This window comes from Delphinus delphis, chromosome 2 (assembly GCF_949987515.2).
Source record: "Delphinus delphis chromosome 2, mDelDel1.2, whole genome shotgun sequence".
Classification (NCBI taxonomy): domain Eukaryota; kingdom Metazoa; phylum Chordata; class Mammalia; order Artiodactyla; family Delphinidae; genus Delphinus; species Delphinus delphis.
The window spans coordinates 119,942,580-119,969,675 of NC_082684.1; the positions used below are offsets into that span (position 1 = coordinate 119,942,580).

At 38.0% G+C, this 27,096-nt stretch overlaps 1 protein-coding gene across 2 annotated transcripts; it reads right to left on the minus strand.

Annotated features, from left to right (window-relative positions):
- Nucleotides 1–1,996: 1,996 nt before the first annotated feature.
- Nucleotides 1,997–26,725, minus strand: LINS1 (lines homolog 1). 2 transcript variants are annotated; one of them, XM_060005513.1, is made up of 7 exons: nucleotides 26,632–26,725; nucleotides 10,858–11,352; nucleotides 10,666–10,755; nucleotides 9,689–9,830; nucleotides 8,640–9,230; nucleotides 7,258–7,429; nucleotides 1,997–5,407 (listed from the first exon to the last, which is right to left on the minus strand). In XM_060005513.1, the coding sequence occupies exons 2-7, from the start codon at nucleotides 11,254–11,256 to the stop codon at nucleotides 4,522–4,524; spliced, it is 2,280 nt and encodes a 759-aa protein (XP_059861496.1). In that variant the 5' UTR covers nucleotides 11,257–11,352; nucleotides 26,632–26,725; the 3' UTR covers nucleotides 1,997–4,521. The 2 variants fall into 2 exon arrangements, with proteins under 2 accessions (XP_059861496.1, XP_059861497.1); XM_060005514.1 differs by lacking the exon at nucleotides 26,632–26,725 and having other exon boundaries at nucleotides 10,666–10,779; nucleotides 10,858–10,962.
- Nucleotides 26,726–27,096: the final 371 nt, after the last annotated feature.

The following is a 27,096-nucleotide window of genomic DNA, read 5'->3' on the forward strand; positions in this document are numbered from 1 at the left end:
TCAACATTCAGTATGTGTCTAATCAATCCCATTTCAGTGTGGTAGCCCTGTCCTCAGCTGTGCCTGCTGTTCCTCAGTCCAAAGACCTGCTAAGGATTTGGCTTTCTTGGACTGCTCAGTCAGTGCTTGTGTGTCTCACTGCTCCTTTACTCATGTCTTAGTGGGTCTATGGAGGGAGGGGGCCTGATGCAGGCATTCAGCAAGAAGGCCTTGCTCCCCCTCTTCCATTCCCATTGCCCCTGATGCCAGTGGGACTTCCCCAGGATTCTTTTCAATCTTTCTACTTGTCTGCCTAGCCAATATATTGCTACAGAAGTCACTTTCTTCAAACACAAAACTAGTCACTTACTTGAAAACCACACTGGCTCTCCACTGCCTACAAAACAGTCAAAACTCCTTAGCACAGCACACAAGGTCTTGGATGCTCTGACCCCAGCATAGCTTGCCAGCATGACTTCTCTTCATACCACTTACCACACATAGTACAACGTTAGTTTTAATAGTGCACGTGTACCACCCTCTGCTTGAAGACAGGCAGTTATGGAGAGAAGGTTGGAACTAGACTGACTAGATCCACTGTCTCGGCTCTGCCACTTTACCAAGTTAATCTCATCTGCAAAATAGGGATCATAATAGTACCTATTACTGTGAGGATTTATCAGAGCACTTGGAACAGCAACCGGCATATATGCGTTAAAGATTTTAGGTCTCTGCACACCTGTCTGCCCCAGAAGACTATCAAGTCCTTGGAGAGGATCTCTTCTCATTTGCTTAACATTTGTGGTGTGTTTATAATAATGGGGCAGACATGATGCTGTTCACAAGGGACAATGTAAAAAGAGCATGGCAAATGGAGACGGTTGGCAAATTATTAAAACATAATGTGACAAATGCTACAATACAGGAAAGAGCACAGTGAAGAGAACATAAAGCATGTAAGATCTAATGGTTCAAAACAGGTGGAGAAGGCTTCACAGGTCCAACATTTAAGATGGGGCTTGACCAAAAAAAAAAAAAAAAAAAGATGGAGCTTGATGAATGAATATCTAAGGCAAAAGGTGGTACTCCTAAGACAGTGAGTGGGGCGAGAACCACAGGTGAGACTAGAGGAACAGGTTGGGGCCAACTGCACAAGGCCCTGTATAACCTGTTTGAGTCTCTATTTTGTTTCAACCACTGTTTGTCAATTTCACCGTCCTAGCACACTGGGAGTGCCATAGACAATTTTGAGGAGTTATAAGTATTTTGTTACTAATAGCTGAAATGCAGCTACTTGGCAATTATTTAAAAAATAAATTAGAACACGCTTCCAAATAATGTTGAAGAAACCAGATATAAAAGAACACATACTCTATGATTCCATTTACATAAAAGACAAAGCTAGGCAAAATTAATCTATGTTGTCTCAATTTAGGGTATAGTTACCTTTACCGGTGGATAGTGACTGGATGGGGATCCAAGGGGGACCCCTGAGTGCCAGTAACGTTGTTTCTTGATCTGGATACTGGTTTCACAGGTATGTTGTTTGTGAAAATTCATCAAGTCGTATACACGTATTTTGCTGTATCTGTTGTATTTTAAGTTAAAACAATAAATTAGATTCATGACACTTAGTGGTCACTTGGACACACATGCGTTTACTTGAAGAAGAGGTGGAGTTACAGACTGGAAACTCATCGTGCAAATATCACTAGTTTTGTGTTCCTTTATGGACTACCTCAGGACAGCTCTGGTACTCTGAACAGCCAGGAAAGTTATCACATGGCCAGAGTCAAGTCACCTTCACCAACAGCAGGGCTTCAGTGAGGGTGGGAGGAATTGGCTTACACCTAAGGGTTAGTTATATTGAATATATGTAGTGTCTCTGAAATGCCAACATTCTGCATACATAGGAGACTGCCTTTTCCTAATTTTAGATATTATAACAAGGGACTGATGTTCCTTATTAACCTTATAGAGAAACACAGGTCAAAAACACATCTTTATAAGCATGACTTTTAATGCATTTAACATTTATGTACCCTTAGGAACATAAAGAATCAAGTTTGTTTTTTTCCTTTCCTTAAAAAAATTTTAACTAAAAAAAAAGGTACCCAATTAAAAACAAGTAAGAGTAGAAAGAGATATATAATGAGAAGTCAAATTTTCTACTTCAGATCTGTTTCCCAGGGCAACCACTATTAGTATTTTCTTATATGTTCCTACATAAATATTTTATAAACACACAAAGGCATATATAAATGTGTGTGTATTACTCCTTCCCCACCTTCTTTTCTTAAACAAATGGGAGCCCAGTATACTCACTTTTTTTAACTGTAGATGTTTCATTTCTGTAAACATGAATACAGCTCATTCTTTCCACAAGTATATATAACTGAGCATACATACTATGAATATATATATTATGACTTACTTAACCAGATTATTTCTAGTCTTTCGCTTTTATAAACAATGTGGCATTGAAAATCCTTGAAGATACATACTTTTTAATTTATGTAGAAGCTGCCCCAATGTATACCCCCAACTCTGTTACCAAACAGAGTTTTTGACCTCTGCATTTCTCTTTGGTTAACATTAGTATCTGTTATTTTGATTAGCCATCCTCTGTTTAGTTCCACTGATCTTCCCATTTCTACCTGAATGAGTACTACCCTGTTTTGATTAACACAGCCTTAAAATATATTTTAATGTCTGATAGGTTCAGTCTCCTTATATTTCTCTATAAAAGGATCATTTAAAACATATTTTAAGAACATTTCAGACTGTCTTAATGACAGACTGACCAGCGCAATATAGTTATGCTCTCAGTATATAAATCCATCACAGACCTTGGAGATATTGTGGATTCAGTTCCAGATCACCACAATAAAGCAAATATCACAAGGTGAGTCACACGGATTTTTTGGTTTTCCAGTGCATATGAAAGTTATGTTTACACTATACTGTAGTCTAGTAAGTGTGCAATGGCATTATGCCTATACATCTTAATAAAGAAATACTTTATTGCTAAAACATGCTAACCATCATCTAAGCCTTCAGCGAGGTGTAATCTTTTTGCTGGTGGAGAGTCTTGCCTCGATGTTGATGGCTGCTGACTGATCACGGTGGCCGTGGCAATTTCTTAAAATAAGACAGCCATGAAGTTTGCCCCACTGATGGACTCTGCCTTTCATGAACCATTCCTCTGTAGCAAGCAATGCATTTGACAGCAGTTTACCCATAGTAGAAGTGCTTTCAAAATTGGAGTCAATCCTCTCAATCCCTGCCGCTGCTTTATCAACTAAGTTTATATAATATTTTAAATCCTTTGTTGTCATTTCAACAACCTTCACAGAATCTTCACCGGGAGCAGATTCCATCTTAAGAAACCACTTTCTTTGCTCATCCATAAGAAGCAACTCCTCATCCATTAGTTTTATATTTGTAACAAATAATGAAAAAGTTTGAAATATTGCAATTACTAAAATGTGACACAAAGACACAAAGTGAGCAAATGTTGTTGGAAAAACGGCACCAAAAGACTTGTATGACACAGGATTGCCACAAACCTTCAATTTGTAAAAAATGCAGTATCTACAAAACACAATAAAGTGAAGCACAATAAAATGAGGTATGCCTGTAATGACGTGAAAACTTGAATTTACTGCCTCCTCTCAAAAAGACAGAATATAATTATCCATATCACAACAATTTTAAATAGGAAAATTACCTATTAAAACTCTTTTTAAAGAATACATTTGTGTTCGTAGACCACATATATACATATAGAGCTAATCACCTCTCTTTAAAAAACTGCTGAGATTCAAGTTTTTTACATATTACATTACACGTAAATACCTCAGGGGGAAATAATAGCCATACTGGCTTAAACAGCATCCCTCCCCAAATTCACATCTACCCAGAACCTGTGAATGTGGCCTTATTTGGAGATAGGGTACCTGCTGATATAATTAAGCTAAGATGCGGTCACACTGGATGAGAGTGGGCCCTAACCCAGTGACTGGTGTCCTTACAAGAGGGAAACTGGATACAGATAGACACACAGGGAAAATGTCATGTGACAACAGAGAAAGAGACTGGAGTGATGTCCAGGAAGTCCAGGAATACCAAGGATTGCCAGCAATGGCCAGAAGCTAGGAAGAGGCAGGGAAGGATTCTCCCCTAGAGCCTTGAGAGAAAGTGTGGCCCTGTAGCCATCTTGATTTTGAACTTCTAGCCTCCAGAACTGTGAAAGGATAAATCTCTGTTGTTTTAAGCCACCAAGTTTGTGGTAATTTTTACAGCAGCAATAAGAAAGTAATACAATAACTATCCCAAATTTGTGTAAGTTGAACTACCATAAATTTTGAGTGCTGTACTTGTATCAAGTGACTTATCATTTGATATATCTTTTTCAGTCACTAGGCAGCTTCCAAAAGGCAAAGGAAAAGCATGTTAGAAAACCCTTTTGAAGTTTTTTGTTTTTTTTTTTTTAGTTACCTCATTAAGGCACAATTATATTACGGAAAACCAGTTCCTGTTTTACAAAGGAGTCATACTTCTATTATATATTGTCTCAATATGTTTTAACAACTTCAAAAGTGCTGTTGGATTATATGGGAACAGATTTTTCTTCTGCAAACGATAAATGGCACCTTGTAGCTCTTCAAAGCACTTTACTGTTCTGTAAGATATTCCCACTTTAGAAACAATGTTATTTGGGCCTATGTCACAATCAACAGAGAAGGGAGTATTAGATTCCTTGGGAACCAGAGACCTCGACTGAGACTCCAGGATAAGTTCTTTTTTATCCCTACTTGTTCCAATTGTGTCCTGAATTTTCTTCATTGCTTCTTGGTGTAAAGATGTTAGTCTACTGTTTGCTAAACGCTGGTCTGTGGATTCTTCTTCAGAATCATCAGAGGTTTCATAATCTACCAGACTTTGAGAAGTTCGTTGGGGAGACAGATTATTAGCCTGGAGTGTGGCCTGGGCCTCCTCAGACATCACAGCATGGTTCAGTGGTTCAGAAGACGCTTCAGAAGCCCAGGAGACCCAAGCATGAGCATCTCTGTGATTACCAAGAACAGCCAAAGGACTAGGCTCTGTTTGGTTGCTGCTTCTGTCTTGGACAAGTGAGGAGATACAACAACAAATATTTACATTATCTTTAGATTCAGTTATATCAAAGTACTTGCAAATGGTGAAAAAATTATCCCAGTCTTTTTGCAATAATTTTAAATACCTAACAAAATACTCAAGAAAACAGGTTTCTGATGAAATCAAAAAATCAAGAAGAACTGTAGAATCAAATCCTATATTTTTTAATAAGAATAAAAAAATACAGTGTGGATTATAGCCATTTTCATGTGTGTGATGGTTCCACATTTCTTTTTCTTGGGTCAAGCTTTCAGTAGCTTCACATTCTCTGAAAACAAAGAGAGCAGAGACTTCAGATTAATGACTGTTTACAAATACAAGTTTTGACAGATGTAATTCACAAACCATAAATTCTCCTATCAGATTTCTTTTTAATGTATGCATTATTTTAAAAACAAAAAAAATTTCAAAACAATCTTTTTCCACAAACTCCATATAAATCTGATTCAGTAAAATAAATAAAATCCATTGACTTTGGTAGTTCTAGTTTTTACCTGCCCAATTAAAGTCCTCTGTCTTCCTGTCTCTTGACATCAGAATTCCTTGCTCCTACAGGTAACTAATTCCCTGTGGTAAGGTGGGAATTAACCTCCTTCCTTTCCTTCCACACTTGCCTCAACAGGGGTGGGAATGTGACCCAGAATGACCAATCAGAGTACCCAAGCTCCTGGCCACCATGATTCTAACATGAATCTGTGACCCACGTAGGCTAATCAGATCTCTCCAGGACTTCTGCTGGCACCATTAAAGATTATAACTGTAAGGCTGCTGTAAGCCTGGCACTGCTGGTGGCCCTGTCTGAGAATTAATTCAGAGCCGTGAGATAGAAACAAAGAGAAATAATCAATGACATGGTTTGAGTCATATACAGTTACACCTGATGCCAGTTTGACCCCTTAGAATTCCCAATTAAGAGCCAATAAATTCCATTTTTTTTCGCTTAGACTAACTTATGTTGATTTCTATCACTTATAGCCAGTCACTCTTAACTAATACAGTTACATTAAAAAAAATACATGTGACATGAGCACATGCCTCTGCGAGCACACTAAACTCAAGCTAAGAAAGTTAGAAATTCACATACAAAGTAAATTTAATTCAGAGGCTTCCTCTTTCTTGATGAGTAAGAAGTCAGCTTTGAATACAACTAAGATATACTCTACGAGGCATGTGCATTCAGACAGAATTTGTATTTGACCATTTCTAAGCCTAATTCAAATCGCATGCAGGAATTCTGTGTTCTTGATTAGAACCTTTTGAAAATTGGCCCCAAACTCTTACAGTCTGAAAGCAGCCACTGCCAGCAGTGTCATAATACAAGTAAGAACTGGCAGCACAACACTGCACCGACAGTCATTAGTAAGAAATCCCTTTCTCTGAAGCCAAGAAAGAAATGGAAATAAAGCAAATACTTTAAGGTTTTAATAAAGCAGAAGCAGAAACAGTGTAAAAGGTCTTCAGTTATTAACTTCATTACCAATTACAGATATTTGCCACAAGAAGATTGACCCAAGATTGACCAAGTACAGCTGTTTTAATAAACAGAAATAGGATCAGTATAAAATGTCATCAGTAACGTAAGTTCATAATCAATTTCAGATATCTGCCTCAAGATGATATCAATCCCAGTTCAACTGTACATTAAAATGAAAATTTACAACAGCTCCTTTGATTACTTACAAGATTGTACTCACCTTTAGAAAGGCAAAAATCACCTTACAGAAGTTCAATACAGACAAGTTAGTCTTAGAGGTGAAGAGAGTTCTTAAACATCAATTAAATTAAGACTTAGACAAGTGTATTAACTTATTCCTGATCACACAGGTAAAGCAAAGGTGGTGACTCAGCCAGAACCCATGCTGTCTAATATCAGTCTAGTTCTAATCCCTAGATCTGCCTAGCCAGCCAAGTTTTCATAATGAGAACTCAAATGTAATCTATTTTCATGTAGGGCAGGGTTAAAGAAAGGAATTGGAACTTATAAGGAAACCACAAGATTGTTAGGGATTTTTTTTTTCCCCTAATGATGGAAAGTAAATAGTATGTCCAACACATTATTAAAAATGTTTTCTGCTTTCCTGGGATGTAGTTAATAAAATTACTTTAAAATATACGAACCTGGTCAACTTCAGGTAGATGCCCATTGCTGTTTTGGCAGCCTCCAGCATGTCATCGTCTTGTTCTATGAAGACCCTAGACAACCACTCACAAAGATTGTGTGATTGCAGAGACGGCTGAAGGTGAGGCTTTAAGAAGGTCAGTAACTCAGACATGAACCTCTGTAAATCAACTTCAAAAAAATGCAAATTTCAAAGAGCAAGCAACAGTTTATGAATGCATTTATAATAACTTGCCTATATAAAAATTTATAATATCTAGAGTATTTTAAAATTCATTTTCATAATTCACACTTTCAAAAAGTTTGTGAGTTAGGGATTATCTCCACTCTGTATATTAGGAAACTGAGCTTCAGAGAAAAAAATGACCCAGTCAGTAGGATACAGTTAAAATGTATAGCCAGATCATCTACTTCCCACGCTGCCAAATAACTAATTATCTCTGAGAAATAAAAGTTACATAAATTCTTGCTAAAAGCATATAAATGAATGAGTGGTAGACAACAGAAATCACTTCACTGGATGTCACATGGTTTGTTACTAGAGGCAACAATGCACCCAAACAAAAATAATTTGCCCTCAAAATAACAGAAAAAAATTTTTTTGTTTGTTTAAAATTGTTTAAAGTATTAAAAGAAAGTACTACTATTAAGCACAAAAGTCAAAAAGGTTTTGAGGAGTTTTAACTGCAATTTAAAATTCTTGACATATAACACGCGCCATCTAGTGTTGTAAATGATAACTGCACAGGATTATATCTTGCAATGTTGTTACTACAAGTTAAATGTTACCTAAAGCAATTCAGGGAAGTCACTGCTTACAATTCAGACCTTTCACTGAAACTCTATGCTGCTTGCTTAGAGACGTTTACTATTCATTTTTCTCAAATGAAACAGAGCACCTACACTGAATACTTTAAATGGCTCTCTTTAGACTCTAAGTTAACATCCTGGAAATTTTATACAAAAATTTCTTCATCAATATAACTTCTGACATAATAGTTTCGATTCAACTCCTAATTGTCAAAAATCTGTATTAGTAGATATACCAATTTTATGAAGGAAAATATGAATAATATACTACAAGTATCTGAATATGAATTGACTTACATTGCTTACTTTGAAGTGACTCAACAGCATCTTTATTTTTTAAACACAATTATTAACTATACTATGCAAATTCAGTTTAGAGCACAAAACTGAAACTTTATTTCTTAAGGTAATTCTAGTTTTTTCTTTTTTTGAAGAAAATTAATAAATTATAACTAGAATAACATATAGCTTAAATTGTAAAATTACAGTCCTGAGATTTGATAATTACGAATAATTTTACTTCAGTAAATAATTCATTACTTTGCATACAAAAGGAGTTTGAGAGAGTTACCTTTCATTTCATTTGCTGAAGCACCATTTTGAAACTTGATTTCTAAGGATCTAATGATAAGTAAGCTCGCTGCTCTAAGGATCACATGATCTGGACCAGGGACACATTCACATCCAGGTTGGACTTCATCGCCTCCAAAGCAGGAAGGTTTTCCATAGACAGACAGTGTCCTCAAAAAGCCCAAATCCACAGCTTGCAGAACAGCATCAGCCAAAGCCAACAGGTCCACATCTAAAGGATGATCTGGTGCCATGAAGGTAGGGATGGATCCCCGACAAAGGTCTTCACCCACTTTGCAGAGAAGGCACTTTTTGATGAATATGATGAATTTCCTTTTGACAAAAGCCTGAATAGGCCAGGTAATAACGTTGAACACACAAGAAGGTTTCAAAAATAACATCCTCTGGCAAGTGAAATGTAACTTCAGGTGGATTCTGGAGGCTATAAGAAGTTCAAGCAATTCCAGGAAACATATCAAGCTGTTTATTAGTTTAGAAGTATCTTGGTGGTTTTCAAAATGCTGAGAAAATAAGGAATTGTAAAAGACTTCAAAAATAGTGTCAAAAGGAGTCAGGAACTGCTTTAGAATTTCTGTGATTAAAAAAATAGTAATTATAAGCAACAGGAAAAACAAAGACTTCTTAAAAAGCAATTTTACAATTCAATTTTTATAATTATTATCCTTTTATAAGATGAAAAAATGGATTGGATTGTTTATCTCTAACATGAACAAATGAAGATACACAGACTAAGTAAGAGCTAATAACCATGGCTAATACCCATTTTACAAATATCAGTAACATCAGATGATGCAAAGGATATATAAAAATGAAAAGCTTTAATTTCAATTTTTAATAATAGTGAAGTTTTACTTTTTTTCCTTTTAAAAAGGTATCCTCAATCAAAAAATATGGGGCAAAATTCTTTAGTTTTTCATACTTCAAGACAGATCAGACGTTGTAAAGTAAGTTTTACTCTTCATTATATAACTATAATGCTCCTTGGGAACAAGATAATGACCACTGTTTACAGGGAAACATAATTCATACCTGTTTTTTGTGAACATGTATCTTTAAAGATTTCTTTTATTACAAAGGTAAGCATCCAGAGGCAGTGTACTACTTTATCACTTTCAGTATATTCAGAAAGATTTTTTTGGCAAAAAGAAATCCAGGAATTACTCAATGTTATCTAGAAGTTAGAAAAAATTTAAAGAAGTTATAATACAATATTTTCTTTACAATTACAAATTACCTATTATATACAACTCAATACAACATTGCTTACTCCCTTCCAAAAAAAAGTATGATAATATTTGTTAAAACAAGGACACAAATATCCTAATATTCCTTAAATCAAGAAATTCAATATGCCATAGAAATAAAAGATCAAAGGGAACATGAAAATATTACCAGTGATTATTATCTCTGGTACCTGGAATGATATGTAATTTTTATTTTGGTCTTTATACATTTTCTCTTTTCCCAAATTTTCTACTGCAAATACTGCCTTTTTTAATTCAGGAAAGAATGTTATTTTAAGAAAGGAACAAGCAATTATAGCTGAAAGAAGTCAGTAAATTTAGATTTGTTTATTAACTAATTCAGAGATAAGAGAAAAATCTGATAATTTGTTCATATTTTTTCATTATGCTGAGGACCACTCTTAGAATTTATTTATATTAAACCTGTGAAAATGGTCTTAGTCTCAAGCAGGGGTTCCTAAACCTTTTTTTGGAGGGGAGAAAGGAGGCCCACCTACTTCTTTGACAATCTGAAGAAAGTTATGAACTCTCTGATGTGAAACCCATCTTTTGGGTTAAGAATCTGATTTGTGAATATTTACAACATATTTAAGACTCTAATCCTTGATATAAGCCATCATCATATTATTCTATTCTTACACTTTTGTGGATTTACACGTTATTGTGTGAGCAAATGTTTTATTGATAAAATATTGAATGCCAGAGAGCAATTTTAAAGAAACTATAAAAGAAACAGTAACATAATTTGATTACTTATCTTACCTTTTCCTTCAATTGGAAATACAGAAGTAGTGCAAGGCACTTTGCAGCCATGTGAGATAACAATTTATCCGAGTTTTGGAACATACAGGTCTATAAGAAAACAAATAAATTTACCTACTGTTACTGAATGTTAAAACTTATATTTTAAAAATCTAGATCTTAAAAAAAAAAACCAAAAGCAAATGGGCTTACTAATTTAGAATCGATGTCAGATGATTTTAAAAGCATTTTAATTATATCTCTATATTTCTCCTTTGCATGCAATTCAGTTTCGACAGATAATATTCTGGTCATCATCACTTTAATCACTGTTAACTGAAGGAGCATTATTTCTCGGGTACTGTTCATCTGAAAATGTCTCTGCAAACACACAGGTGCTACAGAAGGGGTAGCCAAATTGACAGAGGATGGCTGATGCTTGCCGTGAACATCAAGGATGTTTGAGCAGTCTGAGGAGGTGGTTGTAGAGCAATCTTGATCTGGAAATGCTGGGTTGAGATAAAAGATGTAATCATGGCTGTCATTTTCAAGTGTGGCTCCAAGAAGTACTTTCCTGTATAATTGTTCTAAAACTTCAAAGAAAGCTTTCATTTTGATTGCCAAATATATCTTACAAGAAGGTCGACAAATCCAAATTGTAAATATTAATCTTAGAAATGGGATGAATCTCTGTTTCTTCAATAAAACCTAAAATAGGAAAAATAATTTAAAAATATAAGTGTTATATACATTACATTACAAGGGAAAGGCATCTGTTTCCACTTAAACATTTAGTCTCTCAAGTTAAAGGTAATACTGATGGCTTAATTTCTAAAAATGGAAAATTGGTAATAAGATTATTTTAAAACAATAAAAATAAAATTTATGTTTTTCATATAGATTTAAGATCATAAAATTATTTTTAATTTTATTACAGTAAAACTTTAGCTTTCCTCTAACATTTTTCAATGGGCTGTCAGAGTTTCTCAACCTTGGCACTATTAACAGTAGGAACTGGGTAATTTTGCTTTGGGGGAGCTGTCTTGTGCATTGTAGGAAGTTTTAGCAGCATTCCTGGCCTCCACCCACTAGATGCCAGTAGCATGCCCTTGGGAGGCAAAATCATCCAGGTTGAGAACCATTTGGCTAATTACTCAAATTCATTAACTTTTACCTTCAACTTATAGATGAAAACCTAAAGTTAGATTGCTACGTGGTCAAACTATTATGGTTATTGCTGATTAACTCCCAACTTAAAATTATATGATAATATAAAGAAACCCTGGTTATCATTTATAACATTAAATTAAAAAATTTTAAATGCCATCCCAAGAAAAAGACAAGACGTTAAGCAAAACCAATCCAAACGTGAGCAAATTGTATTTTGTATTTGCAGCTGGATATAAATTTAGACATCCTGGTTGCCCCAGGCTCCTTTGACCTGATGGAGACCAGAAAGAGTGGGGAGAAAGGAAAGGATCAGACATGGCTTTTAAAGCAGAGAAATGGGCAATCAACTGATAACTGAATATTAGAGAAAGCATGTAGTTACTATACAGCAAGCGTGGCTAGGAAAAATGAAAGACTTTGGTGCAAGCAAAAGAGATTACTGAATATCCTTTCAATGGAATACTGGAGCCTCTGGGAATTATCGGATCCTACTAGGGCTTGGTCTTTTCACTGCCTTTGAGCTATTTTACACCTTGGTAAATTGTAGGTGACTGATAGCAATGCAAATAATTCTTGTCTGAGGACATGCTCATAATTGTCTGGTGAAGGGGCAACCCTTCCTGCAGTGGGAAAAGCCAGTTTTGCTTCCATCGGTAAACTCATTTCAACATTCCTTTACTCTATATAAAGTCAACTTTTCTTTTAAAATGGTTGTGACATTTGTCTAGTTCTTTCATTAATTAACTAGTTAAATAAAATCGTTGTTCCACGTTCATTTTATATGGGTCATGATTTTGTCCTTTTAAAATTTATATTTAACAAAATCCACAAAATTCCCTCCTTTACCCGGACCCACTTATAAATGCCCATCTTTAACCTCCTTCCTTCCTCACTGGAAGAGACCTCATAGGGAGGGCTGTCACTTTTATCGGGTCTCCCTTTTACTATAGGGCTACTGGCCTGCCCTTGGTCTTCAAACCTCCCTCTCCACTGGTTTCTTCCCCTTGCTTAGCTTGTGAGGAATTTCAATTCCTGGTCACCCCTACAAGACAAAGCCACCCTGTTCTAGTCCTCCAGTGCAGAAATAAATATTAAGAAACCTATAGATTTTAAGGTTACAAATGAAGCTTCTGTAAAGTTTTCACTGAATTCTATTTTCAAACCGTGGTGTGTATCTCACACAATTTATAAACATAACTTAATACGGTAATATCAGTAACCTTGTTCCATCTGATAATGTTAAAATTTACCTGAGCCCTGTGCTCCCAGAAAGCAGCCATGGTTAAGAAGCACTGAACCTTCTGTGTTCCAAGAAAGGGCTGACTGTATTTCCAGATAGGAGCCACCTTCACCCTTCCTTACTGACTCCCTAGTTTTATAAAACTCCCCATTTTTTCCTTCTTTGAGAGGTTTTCCATTAATATACATCCTCCCTGTTGCAATACTTGAATAAAATCATCTCCTTAATTGTCTGGTATATTTTGTCTGTCACATACTAGAAATTAGTTTTCATATTCTACTTCGAAGATGAATTCCATCATACTTATTTTACTTTATATTTTAGTTATAACATTTCTTCCCAATAAAACTACTGACATTTTTATATATATCCTATTACATAAAATAGTCTGTGACAATATTTTTTATTTTAAAACTAATTTAATCAGTAAATCTATCTAATTAGGTTTTAATATTATATGCTCAACTCTATTAATATAATTTTCAACCACAAATGGAATTATTTTTATTTCAATGTTATAGCAATAAAAATACTTCTAATAATATTCCTATACATCTTAAGTCCTTAAATTTCACCACAAATGAGAATAAAACTGCTATTTCAACTATTTTTCAACCTATAAAAAGACCCATTTCAAATGGTTCAATCATTTCAGCACACAAAACTAAAGTGAATGCCAATAAATAGGTAAACAAAAAAGCATTTTGGGGGTTTGGCGGGGGGGTTGGAGGGAAGGATGGGCTGTTTTCTATCACGGTGGGACCCAGGACCTTGATAAGAGTGGTTATGAGAAATCAGATTGAAAAGTTATAAACTTGAAGATACAAAGAGTCAAAATGATGCTTTATAGACAGAAAGAAAAACAAAAGCATCAGCTAGGGGTCACAAATGCCAGGCAGATAACAAATGAACGAAGACAATAGGTGCTAGGCTGCTTCTACTGTGACTATTATAAACCCTTCCTAATTACAGTGTCTTTTAAAATATTAATGCTGGCCAAAGAAACCTGCATTGAAACAAATGTCTATGGTAACCCACTGAGAATTGAGAACTGCAGTTGTTGTTTTAAAGCAATCATAGCACTAAAGGAAAGGACAAACTCTGAAAAAACGAACTAGGGGATTAACCAACCACACTTTTTTCCTCGTAGTGGCTGCTATGAGATTGGGACATCTCAACCTGCATTACCATGCTGGTCTGGAGGAAGGCATACCCCTCCGACACCAAGCTCTTACGAGACATCGCCAAAGCGAAGTGTCTGGAGAAGGATGCTCAGAATGCTGAGAGGCTGTGGAGCCAGCTATCCTGGATAAATGAGAGAGATCTGTCTAGCCTGTAAAGGACACAAACGTTAGGAGAGACCTAATTAGGAAAAGTGAATGAGCAGTGCTTCTCAGAGTTCTTTCAGAAAATGCCTCCTGGAAAAGGAAAGTGAATTCCCACGTCAGGGGGCCTAAGGGGGTGCCCATTACAAACACAAAATTTGTTTAAAGTCTCTCTTTTATTGTTTAAGGACTGTAAACTATCTGAATTTTGCAGTCAAATCCTAATAGAATCATGCTTAATATAAAAAATATATTCCCCACCCAGCTTCACATAAAATCAATGATTTAGGGATAATAATTACTGAAGTTTATCGAGCGCCCACTATGTATCAGAAACTGTTTTAAGTGAGTAATAGCTTCATAACAACTGTAATAGGTGGGTACTTAATTACCACACCCATTTTATGATAAGGAAACTAAGGCAAAAAGAGATCAAGTTACAGAGCCAGTTAAGTGGCAGAATCAGGATTTGAACCCAGAAAGTCTAATTTCACAGCCAGTGCCCCTTCTCAAATTTCCTCTGATGTTCCAAAGCCTCAGGGCAATGGGTGAATAGAAGTTCTCTAATAAACTTAAGTGTAAGGAGTAACTCGCACAGCCTAATCTTGAACAGTTTCTATAGGTACTCCCACAATAACTTAAAGCAGAATACTGATCCTCAGAATCATTTCTACATGCTGCACAAATTCTAAAATCAAGGGCAATTACTATACAACTTCCCAACTATGCAACTTCCCAGTGCAAACTACAATTAATTTTTTCAAATGATACTCAGCAACCAAAGGTTGAAACATTAATTAGGACACCCATTTGATTGATTTTTACATTAAATTACTTTTAGTAGCTACATCAAACCCAGGGTGAAAAGCCTAACTATCATACTTTGATATCAGTTCATCAACAGTTTAAAGGCAGTATAAATAGAAGTGACTAAGACTTTGATTTAACTTCATTTAAAATAATTTCAACCTTTTACAACAATTAACTCAAGATGGATCACAGGCTTAATACTTAAAATTAACCTTTTAGAAAAAAAAGGAGAAAATCTTTGGGATCCAACGCTAGGCAAACAGCTCTTAGACTTGGCCTTCAAAGCCCAATCCATAAAAGTAAAAACTGATAAACTGGACCTCAACAAAATTAAAAACTTTTGCTCTGTGAAAGACCCTATTAAGAGGACAAAAAGATAAGCACAGACTGAGAGAAAATATTTGCTAACCACATTTCCAACAATGGACTAGTATCTAGAATATATAAAGCACTCTCAAAACTCAACGTTAAAAAAGATAATAATAATTAGGAAATGGGCAAGAGACATGGACATGTTCACTAGAGAGGATACAGAGCAAGTAAGTACACAAAAAGATGTCCAACTACATTAGCCATTAGGGAAATGTAAATTAAAACCACAGTAAATACCACTATCAATATGATTGAAATAAAAATTAGTGACACCAAATTCTGGCCAGAACATGGAGAAAGTGGACCACTCTACATTGCTGGTGGGAACACAGAATGGTACAGTCACTGGAAGACAGTTTGGCTGTTTCTTAGAAAACTAAACATACTCTTACCACGTCGTTCCAGCAACTGCACTCCTCGGTGTTTCCCCAGAGGAGTTGAAAACTTATGCCCAGAAAAAAACCTGCACGTGCATAATTGCCAAAACTTGGCAGCAATGAAGATATCCTTAAGTAGGTGAATGAATATATATAAACCGTGGTACATCCACTCAATGGAATATTATTCATGCTAAAAAGAAAGTGCTATCAAGCCATGAAAAAGACATGGAGGAAACTTAAAAGCGTATTACTAAGTGAAAGAAGTCAATCTGAAAAGGCTACATAGTGTATGATTCCAATTATATGACACTCTGGAAAAGGCAAGACTATGGAGACGGTAAAAAGATCAGTGGTTGCCAGAAGTTGGGGGATGAGGGGAGGGATGAATACATGGAGCACAGGACTTTTAGGGCAGTGAAATTACTCTGAATGATACTACAATGATGTGATTATACATTTGTCTATTATAGTCTAAACCCATAGGATGTAAAACACCAAAAGTAAACCCTAATGTGAACTATGGATTTGGGTGATTATGACGTATCAATGTAGGCTTATCAACTGTAACACATGTACCACTGTGGTATCCCATCTGCAGATGCTGATAATGGAGGAGACTATGCATGTGGGGGGGGCAGAAGGTATACAGGAAATCTCTGTACCATCCTCTCAATTTTGCTGTGAACCTAAAACTGTTCTAAAAAATATAGTCTTTAAAACAAAACAAAAAAGCTAAACATGCTACCATATGACCCAGTAATTACACTCTTGGGCGCTTATTCCAGCAAAATAAAGACTTATTTTCACACAAATACCTGTATGTGAAAGTCCGTAGTAGGTTTATTCACAGCAGCCCCAAACTAGAGACAATCCAGTTGTCCTTCAACGGATGAATAAACTGTGGTACATCCATACTACTCAGTAATAAGAAGGAAAGAACTATTGATACATGCAATAATTTGGATGACCCTTAAGGGAATCATGCTAAGAGAAAAAAGCCAATGTCAAAAGGCTGCATACTGTATGGTTCAATTCTTGAAATGACAAAATTAGAGAGCTGGAGAGCACATCAGTGGTGCCAGAGGTTAGTGAGGGCCCCTCCCACTTGGTGGGTAGGGTCATAATGGCCTTGTGATAATAGAACTGATGGGGAACACGCTAACCTATATATGCGATAAAATTGCGTTGAACTAAATACACACACGTAAATTAACAGAAGTAAAAGGGGAATCTGAGTTGGAGCAGCAGATTGATTGTATCAATGTCAATATCCTGGTTGTGATACTGTACTACAGTTTTGCAAGATGCTACCATTGGAGGAAACTAGTTGAAGGGTACACGAGATCTCTCTGTATTATTTCTTACAACTTCACGTGAATTTACAATTAGCTCAAAATAAAAAGTTAAATTAAAAAAAAACAATTTCAGCTATAGGCATCAGCCTTCTGATCCTTAGCAACAATATGCATAAGACTTCATTAATATCAACTAAAATATAAATGTAAACTCATTAGAACTTTGATTTTAAAAATTTCTAGACTGAAAACTGAGAATGGTATTTAAAAATATTTTCTTAAAAAGTATTTCTAAGAAATAGAGCTTTTAAGTGCATAGTCTATTCACTAGAAGACATTCTCCCACAACTTAATTTTAAAATTATCAGAAAACAAGCTGCTAGTAATTTACTCCTTTGTCTAAAAAAAAAAAAAGATGACATTACTTTTAGGGAGTTTTTTTTTTTACATAAACTCTACATTAAATTCAGAATACAGAAAAATAATTACTTTCATGGTCAGTATGTAAAGTAAAAAACTGCTTTTCTTTCTATGAGAAGCTAATGGTTTGCTAAGTGACTAGAATCTCTCAATACTGGGCTTTGGCCTAATGGAACAATAGGTTCAAATCTGACCACAGCCAGACAGGTTACTTAATCTCTCTCTCCAATAACAAGGCTGCTGTGATTCTTGAGGCAGAAGTTGAAGCACTCTAAACAAAGGCTGCTTCTAAGATTCCAGTTCCTTCCCCCAACTGAGATGGCATTTACTTTGTCCAAAAAATTAAAGTGGGTCTGGTTAGACTCCACAGAAAGTTGGGAGGGGGCGGGGAACCTGGGTGGCAGTGCCAAGATTAGGAAAGTCTGAGAGGGCAGTGAAGGCACTGAGAAGGCCCAGAAGATGAAAGGACAGAGGTTCCCATCATCCATGTCCACCATCAGGGCCATCATAGCTGGCCAACTCTGATTTCAAGAGCACCTCTCTACCCTATTGACAAGAGGGGGAAGGATATGTTCCAACAGCACATCCTGTGTTAGGCACCTTCCCTTCGCTCTGCTAGTTCTACTCTTCCCCTTTCTCTGCGTCCCAACATGCTCCTGTAGTAGATGGGGGGGGGGGAAGGGGGGAGAGGGAGAGCAGGAGACTGTTCTTTCCAGTTTCAGGAATGGCTCCTTCTACTTACCTCCAGGCCTAGAGCAGGTACTGGCAGTTACCAGCCCCCAGGGTACACCATCCCTTGCTCATTTCCTTAAAACAAGTTTTAGCTGCCTCAGAATCACTTGCCAAGGCACGTAAAAGCAGACTGCAGGCCTTACCCCAGGAGTTTCAGATATAGCAGTTCTGGGATGGGGCCCCCAAATTTTTATTTCTAACAAGTTTCCAGGTTATTGCTAAAACACTAAGAACACTTAGACCCTGCCTCATGTTTGTAAATCGTCCTCCTATTAAACTCTTGTTGGCAGGACTCTGATCCAGGTCAGGCATTTTTTTTAGCATAAAGAAAAAACCTGATAATTAAGTTATAGATAAAAGATAAAATGTATGATTAAGACAATACTTAAAAGTGTTTTTCTGTCAACGTGGTATACTGGTAAGAACCTGGGATCTGGGATCTAGAGTCATATGTCTCTACCACATCAGGGTCACCATGGGGCAAGCTACCACCTCAGCTTCAGTCTCCTTCCATGTTCAAGGGCATAATGACGCTGGGAGGGTTAAGTTAAATGATTGTCTCCGTAATAATCCCCAGTGCACATCTGTCAGTGTTTCCTACGCCCCAGGTGGCCCTGCTAAACAAGATAACACACGGCAGGAATGACTCCAGGCCCTGCCCACCCCACTCCTTCCTTTTACTTCCTTTGCACTTCTATTTATGGTGTGAAATTGTTAAAAAAAATGAATGAACATGATTTATTTTGAGAAAAAACAATGCTCCTCCCCCATTTCTTAAAGGAGTGGCAAGTTAAGAAAGGCGCAAATAGAAGACACCGTTTACCAGATTCTTTTTTTAATTGAGGTATAATTGATATATAACATTATATTAGTTTCAGGTGTACAACATAATGACTCTCTCTCTCTCTCTCTATATATATATATATTGCAAAATGATCACTACAATAAATCCAGTTAACATCCATCAACATAGTTTCAAAAATTTTTTTGTGTGATGAGAACCGTTAAGATCTGCTCTCTTAGCAACTTTCAAATATGCAATACAGTATTATTAACCATAGTCACCATGCTGTACATGACATCCCCATGACTTATTTATTTTATAACTGGATGTTTGTAACTTTTGATCCCCTTCACTCATTTGCCCTCCACCTCCCCCCACCCCACCAATCTCTAACAAACACCGATCTGTTTTCTGTATCTATGAGCTTGGTGTTTTTGTTATTTTCTTTATCATCCATCGACACATACTTAGGTTGTTTCCATTAATTGCAAGCAAACGAATCAGGCAGCAAATGCAAAGGCAACCTACAAAATGGGAGAAAATATGTGCAAACCATATATCTGATAAGGGGTTAATATCCAAAATATATAAAGAACTCATATAACTTGATAGCAAAAACAAAAAAAAACTGATTAAAAAATGGGCAGAGGATCTGAATAGACATTTTTCCAAAGACATACAGATGGCCAACAGGTAACACTAAAAGATGCTCAACATCATTGATCATCAGGGAAATTCAAGTCAAAACCACAGTGAGATACCACCTCATACCTATTAGATTGGCTGTTTATCAAAAAGACAAGAAATAACAAGTGTTGGTGAGGATGTGGAGAAAAGGGAACCCTTGTGGGAATGTAAATTAGTGCAGCCACTATGGAAAACAGTATGAAGGTCCCTTAAAAAAATTAAAACTAGAACTATTATATGATCCAGCAATTCCACTTCTGGGTATTTATCCAAAGGAAGTGAAAACACTAACTTGAAAAGATATATACATCCCTATGTTCACTGCAGCATTATCCACAATAGCCAATACATGGAAGCAACCTAAAGTGTCCATCAATGGATGAATGGATAAAGAAAATGTGATATCTATATATTTATATATCTATAGATATAGATATTATTGTTCAGCCATAAAAAAAGAACAAAATCTTGCCATTTGTGACAATGTGGATGGACCCTGAGGGCATTATACTAAGTGAAATAAGTCAGATTAAAAAAGACAAATACCATATGATCTCTTTGATATGTGGAATCTAAAAAAAAACCCAAATTCATGGATACAGAGAACAGACTGGTGCTTACTAGAGGCAGGGGGTGGGGTGTGGGAAAAATGGTTGAAGGTGGTCAAAAATAAGTAAGTCATGGAATGGAATGTACAGCATGGTGACTATAGTTAACAATATTGTATATTTGAAAGTTGCTAAGGGAGTAGATCTTAAAAGTTCTCATCACACAAAAAATCTGTAACTATGTGAGAAGATGGATGTTAACTGGACTTATTGTGGTGATCATTTTGCAGTATATACAAATATTGAATCATTATGTTGCTCACCTGAAACTAATGACTTTCTCCATCAAGGTTGGGTCCTCCTGAGATACTCTCAGTCTCCCAGCACCACTGCTGTCTTACAGAATGTGTCACAATTGTACTTTAAGTTATCTGTGCAATAATTTGTAACACTCCTGCCTTAAGAGGAGTCTGGTTCATCACTTCTTCCCCAGCTCCTAGCACAATGCCAGGTACACAGTAGTATTAACAAATATTTATTGAATATGTTCATGGCTGAATATTCTGCTTCAGTCAAGTTCTCAGGGATTTATTAACTTCATTCATTTAGTGTCCATGAGTAGTGTGTATGTCCAAAATAATCCTAAAATCAGTTCCAAAGTTCATTTTAGTACTGTTTTGATCTCAAAAAAATTTTTAACTGCTGTGTAATTTTTAACTTATGAATTTTAAAATACAATAAAAATTTCATGTCAATAATTATAAATGCAGTACTATCTATAGCAGGGCTTGAGTTCTGAGCTCATTCAGTCTTTACTGTGTTACACACCTAACAATGTGCTCGAGCTGCACACGTTGAAGTCACAATAAAGTGCAAATTAAAACTACCCTTGAGGGAAAAAAATCCCTTAAATTAGCAGAATCAGGGCTACAAGAAGCTCAAGAGCCAGTAGTTAGCTTCCTTTCTTTCAGCATTTTTTTTTGCTGGGACCGTGAGGTCAAAGCGGAATTTCTCTATCCATCCCCATCCTCCTTTCCTGCCAGGTACTGCTGAACAAAGTTAGGCTAAAAGGCAGATGATGGGACTGCGTGTCTGATGGCCCTATTTACAACACACAGGTCCCGATCTCCCTGCAGTCCCAAGAATGGTGTCTGCTGTCATCAGGGCATAACCTGCTTACCCTCTCCACCAATACTGCGTGCTTTAAGACACAGCCTCCTGGGCAGTGATTCTTGACTTCAGTCACACACTGAACTCTCTGGGGCACTAGGAAAAATGCCTGAGCCCTAGGCACCAACTGAATCAGAGTTGCTGCAGTGGGGCTTGAGCATTTTTCCAACGATCAAGTCCGCTTCCATGCAGGGTATAAACTCAATTCAGGTTGAGTCAGGGTTTTATGAACTAAAACATCATAAGCGTTGATCATGAATTATTTCATTTATATGTTGTAAAATTAGTGTTTCCATTTGTGTGAATTTGATATCACCTAACTGAATGGAAAATGAAGTATGTCTGGTGAAATCTAATCAATTTTAACTTGTTAAAAAATATTATGCAATCTAAACTTTTAAATCAATGAAAAGTTATAATTTAAGAATTATCAAATTTGAGAGCACCAATACAAGAAAGCAACTTAGAATTATCTAGTAGCACATTCTGTGAAAGTGTGGTAATACCATGTTCCCTGGTTGTGATATAACTGTATCTGTCAGTAATCTTAAAAATTGTTGCAACCTGACCAAAGGATTTCAAGTGAAAAATAAAAGACCAGAGAAGTGGAAAAGCTAGGAAAAATTAGGATTCAACTCAGATACCAGTTTCTGTTAAGCAGCTCATAGACCTTCATGTCTTGGTTGAAGCAGCATTTTGCAAACACACTATCCAAACTGCGTGGGTGCTGAGGATGCTTTAAGACTGAATGTGTTCTCCATAACTATTCACATATTTATTCATTCCTTTCATTCCTTTTGGAATTCAAAACTGCCTGATTCTATAATCAGTAAACGTTATAAAACTGAACTTATAACTTACATTCATACTAGTAAAATACCACTTTTAATAGACTTTTTTACATTGGAGTCCCACTGCTACGAAAATTTGAAAATCACTGGACCAGGAGATTCCTAAAGCCTCTACGCAATTCCAGAAACCAAGAGTACTAGGGATGTCAGGTAGCAATCCAGGTTCCCAAGAAGGAAGCAGTAATTATTTACACAGAATGCACAGATAAAGTCTAGAAATTCATGGCATGAGGTTTTTTTTTTTGGCCACGCCATGTGGCTTGTGAGATTTTAGTTTCTCAACCAGGGATCGAACCTGGGCCCTCCGCAGTGACAGTGTGGGAGTCCCAACGACTGGACTGCCAGGGAATTCCCCATAGCACAAATACTGTTGGAACCGTGTGAAATGTCTGAAGACAAAAAGAGTATGCAAAACTACAGTTGGGGTCTTCCCTGGTGGCGCAGTGGTTGAGATTCCGCCTGCCGATGCAGGGGACACGGGTCCGTGCCCCGGTCCGGGAAGATCCCACATGCCGCGGAGCGGCTGGGCCCGTGAGCCATGGACGCTGAGCCTGCGCGTCCAGAGCCTGTGCTCCGCAACGGGAGAGGCCACAACAGTGACAGGTCCACGTACCGCCCCCCCCAAAAAAATACAGTTGGTGGTGGTACTGAAGTTGAGGTATTGTAAGTTGTTTTCCAAACTTTTTGTGATGTTATTTTGTTTTTATAATAAACCAGTAAGAAATCATGGCAGAATTGAAAGATCAGAAGTTGCTAATATGTAATATCATTTAATATGTCTGAATATAACTGGTTTCTAATTATAATTCAGCTATGTACTTCAAGGAGGAAGGGAAATTTAGAAATTCAAAGTTATGAAATATTGCTGAAAGTATAAAGATATAAAAAATAGCTTATTTTTATTTATTTATTTTATTTTTTTTTGCTGTATGCGGGCCTCTCCCGTTGTGGAGCACAGGCTCCGGACGCGCAGGCTCTGCGGCCATGGCTCACGGGCCCAGCTGCTCCACAGCATGTGGGATCTTCCCGGACCGGGGCACGAACCCGCGTCCCCTGCATCGGCAGGCGGACTCCCAACCACTGCGCCACCAGGGAAGCCCTAATTTTTTAAAAATTGGAAATTATACACCAAAAATATGTAGTAGCCTTCAAAGTAGTTTTTTTATGAAGTTACCTCCAAATAGAGTACCTCTGTTCCAGGCTCTTGTTGAAATCCCTTTGGAAACTGCTCGCAGAGTTTTGCACTGTATATTCTTTTGAATATACAGTTAGATATGATACTTTCTGGGTGGATTTGGTTTAAAGGAACAGCCAGAAGTAATTAAAAACTTTTCTTGTATAATTTGCAGCCTGGCTTTTAATAATACACAACTTTAATTTTTTCTAATCTAAGCAAATGTTTAGCAAGAATGTTCTTTTAAGAATTTGTATTTTCTGAAAAGCCTTACACAGGACAAAGGAAAGAAGTCTTTAGGGCTCACCAGATGTGAATATTAATTTAATCATCAATCCACAGAATTTCAGTGCCTTCTCTATCATGCATGAGGGTTCTCACTTTATAATACATCTTTTCATTCCCCTCCCCCTGCAAGTCTTCAAGTTTTCTTCTTAAAAGGGGCTTCTGCTTACAATTTCATCAGTAGACTTGCTGGCCAAACGGGTATATTCTTTAAAGGAAAAACGGGCACATGTTCACACAGATAATAATTGTGTAGTCCTTCCATTAAAAGTATTTTTGCCTTTTTCTAAACACACACTAATCCTTGACAAGTCAATTTCTCTTGGACTTCCTTCTTCCTCTCTGGAGATTCCTTCTCAGACACGCTTGCTGGACCCCTTTCCTTCTACAGTCATTTCTGGGTATGAGACTGGTTCTGGACCCCTCCGGGATACCAAAATCAGTGGATGCTCAAGTCCCTTACATAAAATGGCATTGTATTTGCATAGAACCTATGCACATCCTCCCTTATACTTTAAATCATCTCGTACTTACAATACCTAATACAACATAAATGGTATATAAATAGTTGCTAAGCTGGTGGCAAGTTCAAGTTTTGGTTTTTGGAACTTTCTGGAATGTTTTTCTTTTTACAAATATTTTTGATCTGAGGTTGGTTGAACGTGGAACCCTTGAATACAGAGGGTTGACTGTAGTCCCTTAAACGTTTCAGGGACTTTCAATGTCTTCAATTAATATCTACATGCTAACAACTCAGAACCCACAGTTAGGTCTAGCTCTCTTCTGGGCTCCACACTCATGTATCTAAATGCCAGTGGAGAGCTGTACTCGGAGTTTCCACAGCACCTTCAATACAAACTCAACTCAGTCTATGGCCTCTCAAACTTGCCATCTCAGTGTACGGCACCTGTATCTCACAGTCACCCAAGTGAGAAACCTGGCTATGTTCCTGGACCCTTCCTAACCTCACTTCTCTCTATCCTCACTGCCACTGTTACAGTACACCACTCCTACCCTGGACAACCACAACAGAGTCCGTGCTAAGCGGCTGTTTCTTCGCCCACCCTACACCAACTTCTTTCTGAAAGACATCTCAACTTTCATTCGGATAAAGTCCAAATCCTTGAACATGGCTTAGCATGTCCTTTGAGATCTGGCTCTTGGGGTCTTCTCACCTCTGTGCCCCACAAACTTAGCTCCAGGCTTTCTCTGAGGGCCTCAGAAACTCTGTGCACTTTAAGGATTCCCAAGCTTTCCTTGGCCCATTCTTTCTAAATCACACTCAACCATTTCCCTCCCACTCTCAACCTTCAACTAGGAAACCTCCAGTCTTGGGGAGCCCTCCACATATCCAAGTCAGGATTAGAGGGCCCTGCCAAGTGCTCCCTCAGCCTATACACAGTATTTCTCTCACTGAATTGTCCATAACTATTTTCTAGTTTGGTTCCCCTATGCTTGACTACGAGCTTCCCTGGGCAGGCCTGAACCCAGTTTGCCCACCTAAGCCAATAAGTAGCTCATGTAGAAGGCACCAAAACTAGTATTCTTGATAAATGAATGATAATGTACAATAAAATACGAGGATATCAATTTAAAGTGTTTGCAGTGACCCCATCTGCCACAAAACATCTTAATATATTTTATTAAACAAAAACAGCTGATACGTTGAAATGCATACTTCCTTTATACAATTAGGCCTTTCTTTGAGGACATCGGTGGTAGTCAAACGTCTGGTGTACTGGGTGGCTTAGTTTAAGATAATGTCAACTACTGCCTGGATTACTGCAACAGTCTTTCACATTTGCCTTAACCTCACTCCCCGCTGCAGTCTTCTCCACTGAGCAGCCAGTGATCTTTTCAAAACATAAACAGATACGATAACTTTCCGACCACCCGCTACAAGGTCTTGCAAGATCCGCAGCCTGTCGCACCCCCCCTCCCCCACCCTCAACTTCATTACTAACCATGCTCCCTCTTACGCTGCTTGACTACCTGGCCTTCTTTCTTGCAGCTCCTGTCAACAGCAAAGATTATTCCAGCGTCAGAAGCTTTGCCCTTTTGATGTCTCTGCCTGAAAAATTCTTCCCTCAGTTCTTGGCATGGCTAGCTCTTCCTCACTCAGATCGATACTCAAATGTCACTTCCTCAGAGACCTTTCCTATCTAAAATAGCCATCGCGCCCTAGCCAATCTCGATCCCATTATTCTGCTTTTCTTTACATAACCTATCCCTATCTGATAAATAATTTTGTGTTTGTCGGTCTCTCTGTTAAAGTGACGAGGGCAAATGATTGCATCTATCCTATCTCGTTCACCGTTGTCTCCCTAACGGCTAGAACAGTGACCGGAGGGTAAATACCGGCTAAACGAAAAAAATGCACTTAATAAACACGTCCATCTCCCATACTTTCCACTCTTTTCCCTTTCATTCACAGGAATTCGTGAGGGTCGCTGTTCTGGCAGGAAAGCCCTTGAAGCGTTACCGTCACCCCACAGAGAGTCCTCTTTGCCACGATAGGCGAGGCACGCCCAGCCTGGGAGCTAGCGGAGCCTCAGGGACCGAGAGAGGAGCCCAGGACCCGGCAGTCGCGTCTAAAAAGCTCTGAGGAGAGCGGCGGGACAAGGCGCCCCTCTCCTGGCTTCCTGGGGACTGACGCCTCCGCAATCCTAAGCCCTGGAACAGCCTCTCAGTCGGCCGCACACACGCCTCCCCCGCCGCCGAGGTCAGCGGCTGCGCCCACTTACCTGCCAGGGATCTGACTCAAGCCACTCTGCTTTTGCACCGCCATTCGAGCAAACCCCGGCCCCTACCGAGACACCGTAGTTCACGGAAAGTACAAGGCGTTTCCTCTTCCGCATGCGCAGAGGACCTGTTCGACCTACAGTGTTTCTTAGCAACCGCTTCGAGTCCATCCGCCAGGGGCGGAGCAGCGGAAGCCACGGGGAGGGGGAAGTGACTGAGGCCAATCGGAGACGAGTCCTAACCTCGATCGGCACGCCTCCTCTTATTGTCGCGAATGCACAGGCGGCTTTACGGCAGGCTAGGGGTGGGTGCTGCTGGGGTAAGGAGGAGGGAAGGAAGCAACCAACCAACCAAGTCGCCTCCACCCCCCACCCCCACCCACCCCGGACCTAGTTTACGGCTCCGGACTCAGGCTCCAGTGCGGCCGCTGATTGGCTGCTGAAGGCTTGGTCCCATCCCAGTGACCC

Bases quoted from the DNA above. Each gene is read 5' to 3' on its own strand.
- LINS1 (XM_060005513.1), bottom strand. From the start codon at position 11,256: ATGAAAGCTTTCTTTGAAGTTTTAGAACAATTATACAGGAAAGTACTT. The intron at 10,756-10,857 runs GTAAGCCCATTT...GTTTTCTTATAG, and splicing joins CTGACATCGATTCTAAATTA to ACCTGTATGTTCCAAAACTC. The intron at 5,408-7,257 runs GTTCGTATATTT...CTTTGTTTTCAG, and splicing joins ATCTACCTGAAGTTGACCAG to AGAATGTGAAGCTACTGAAA.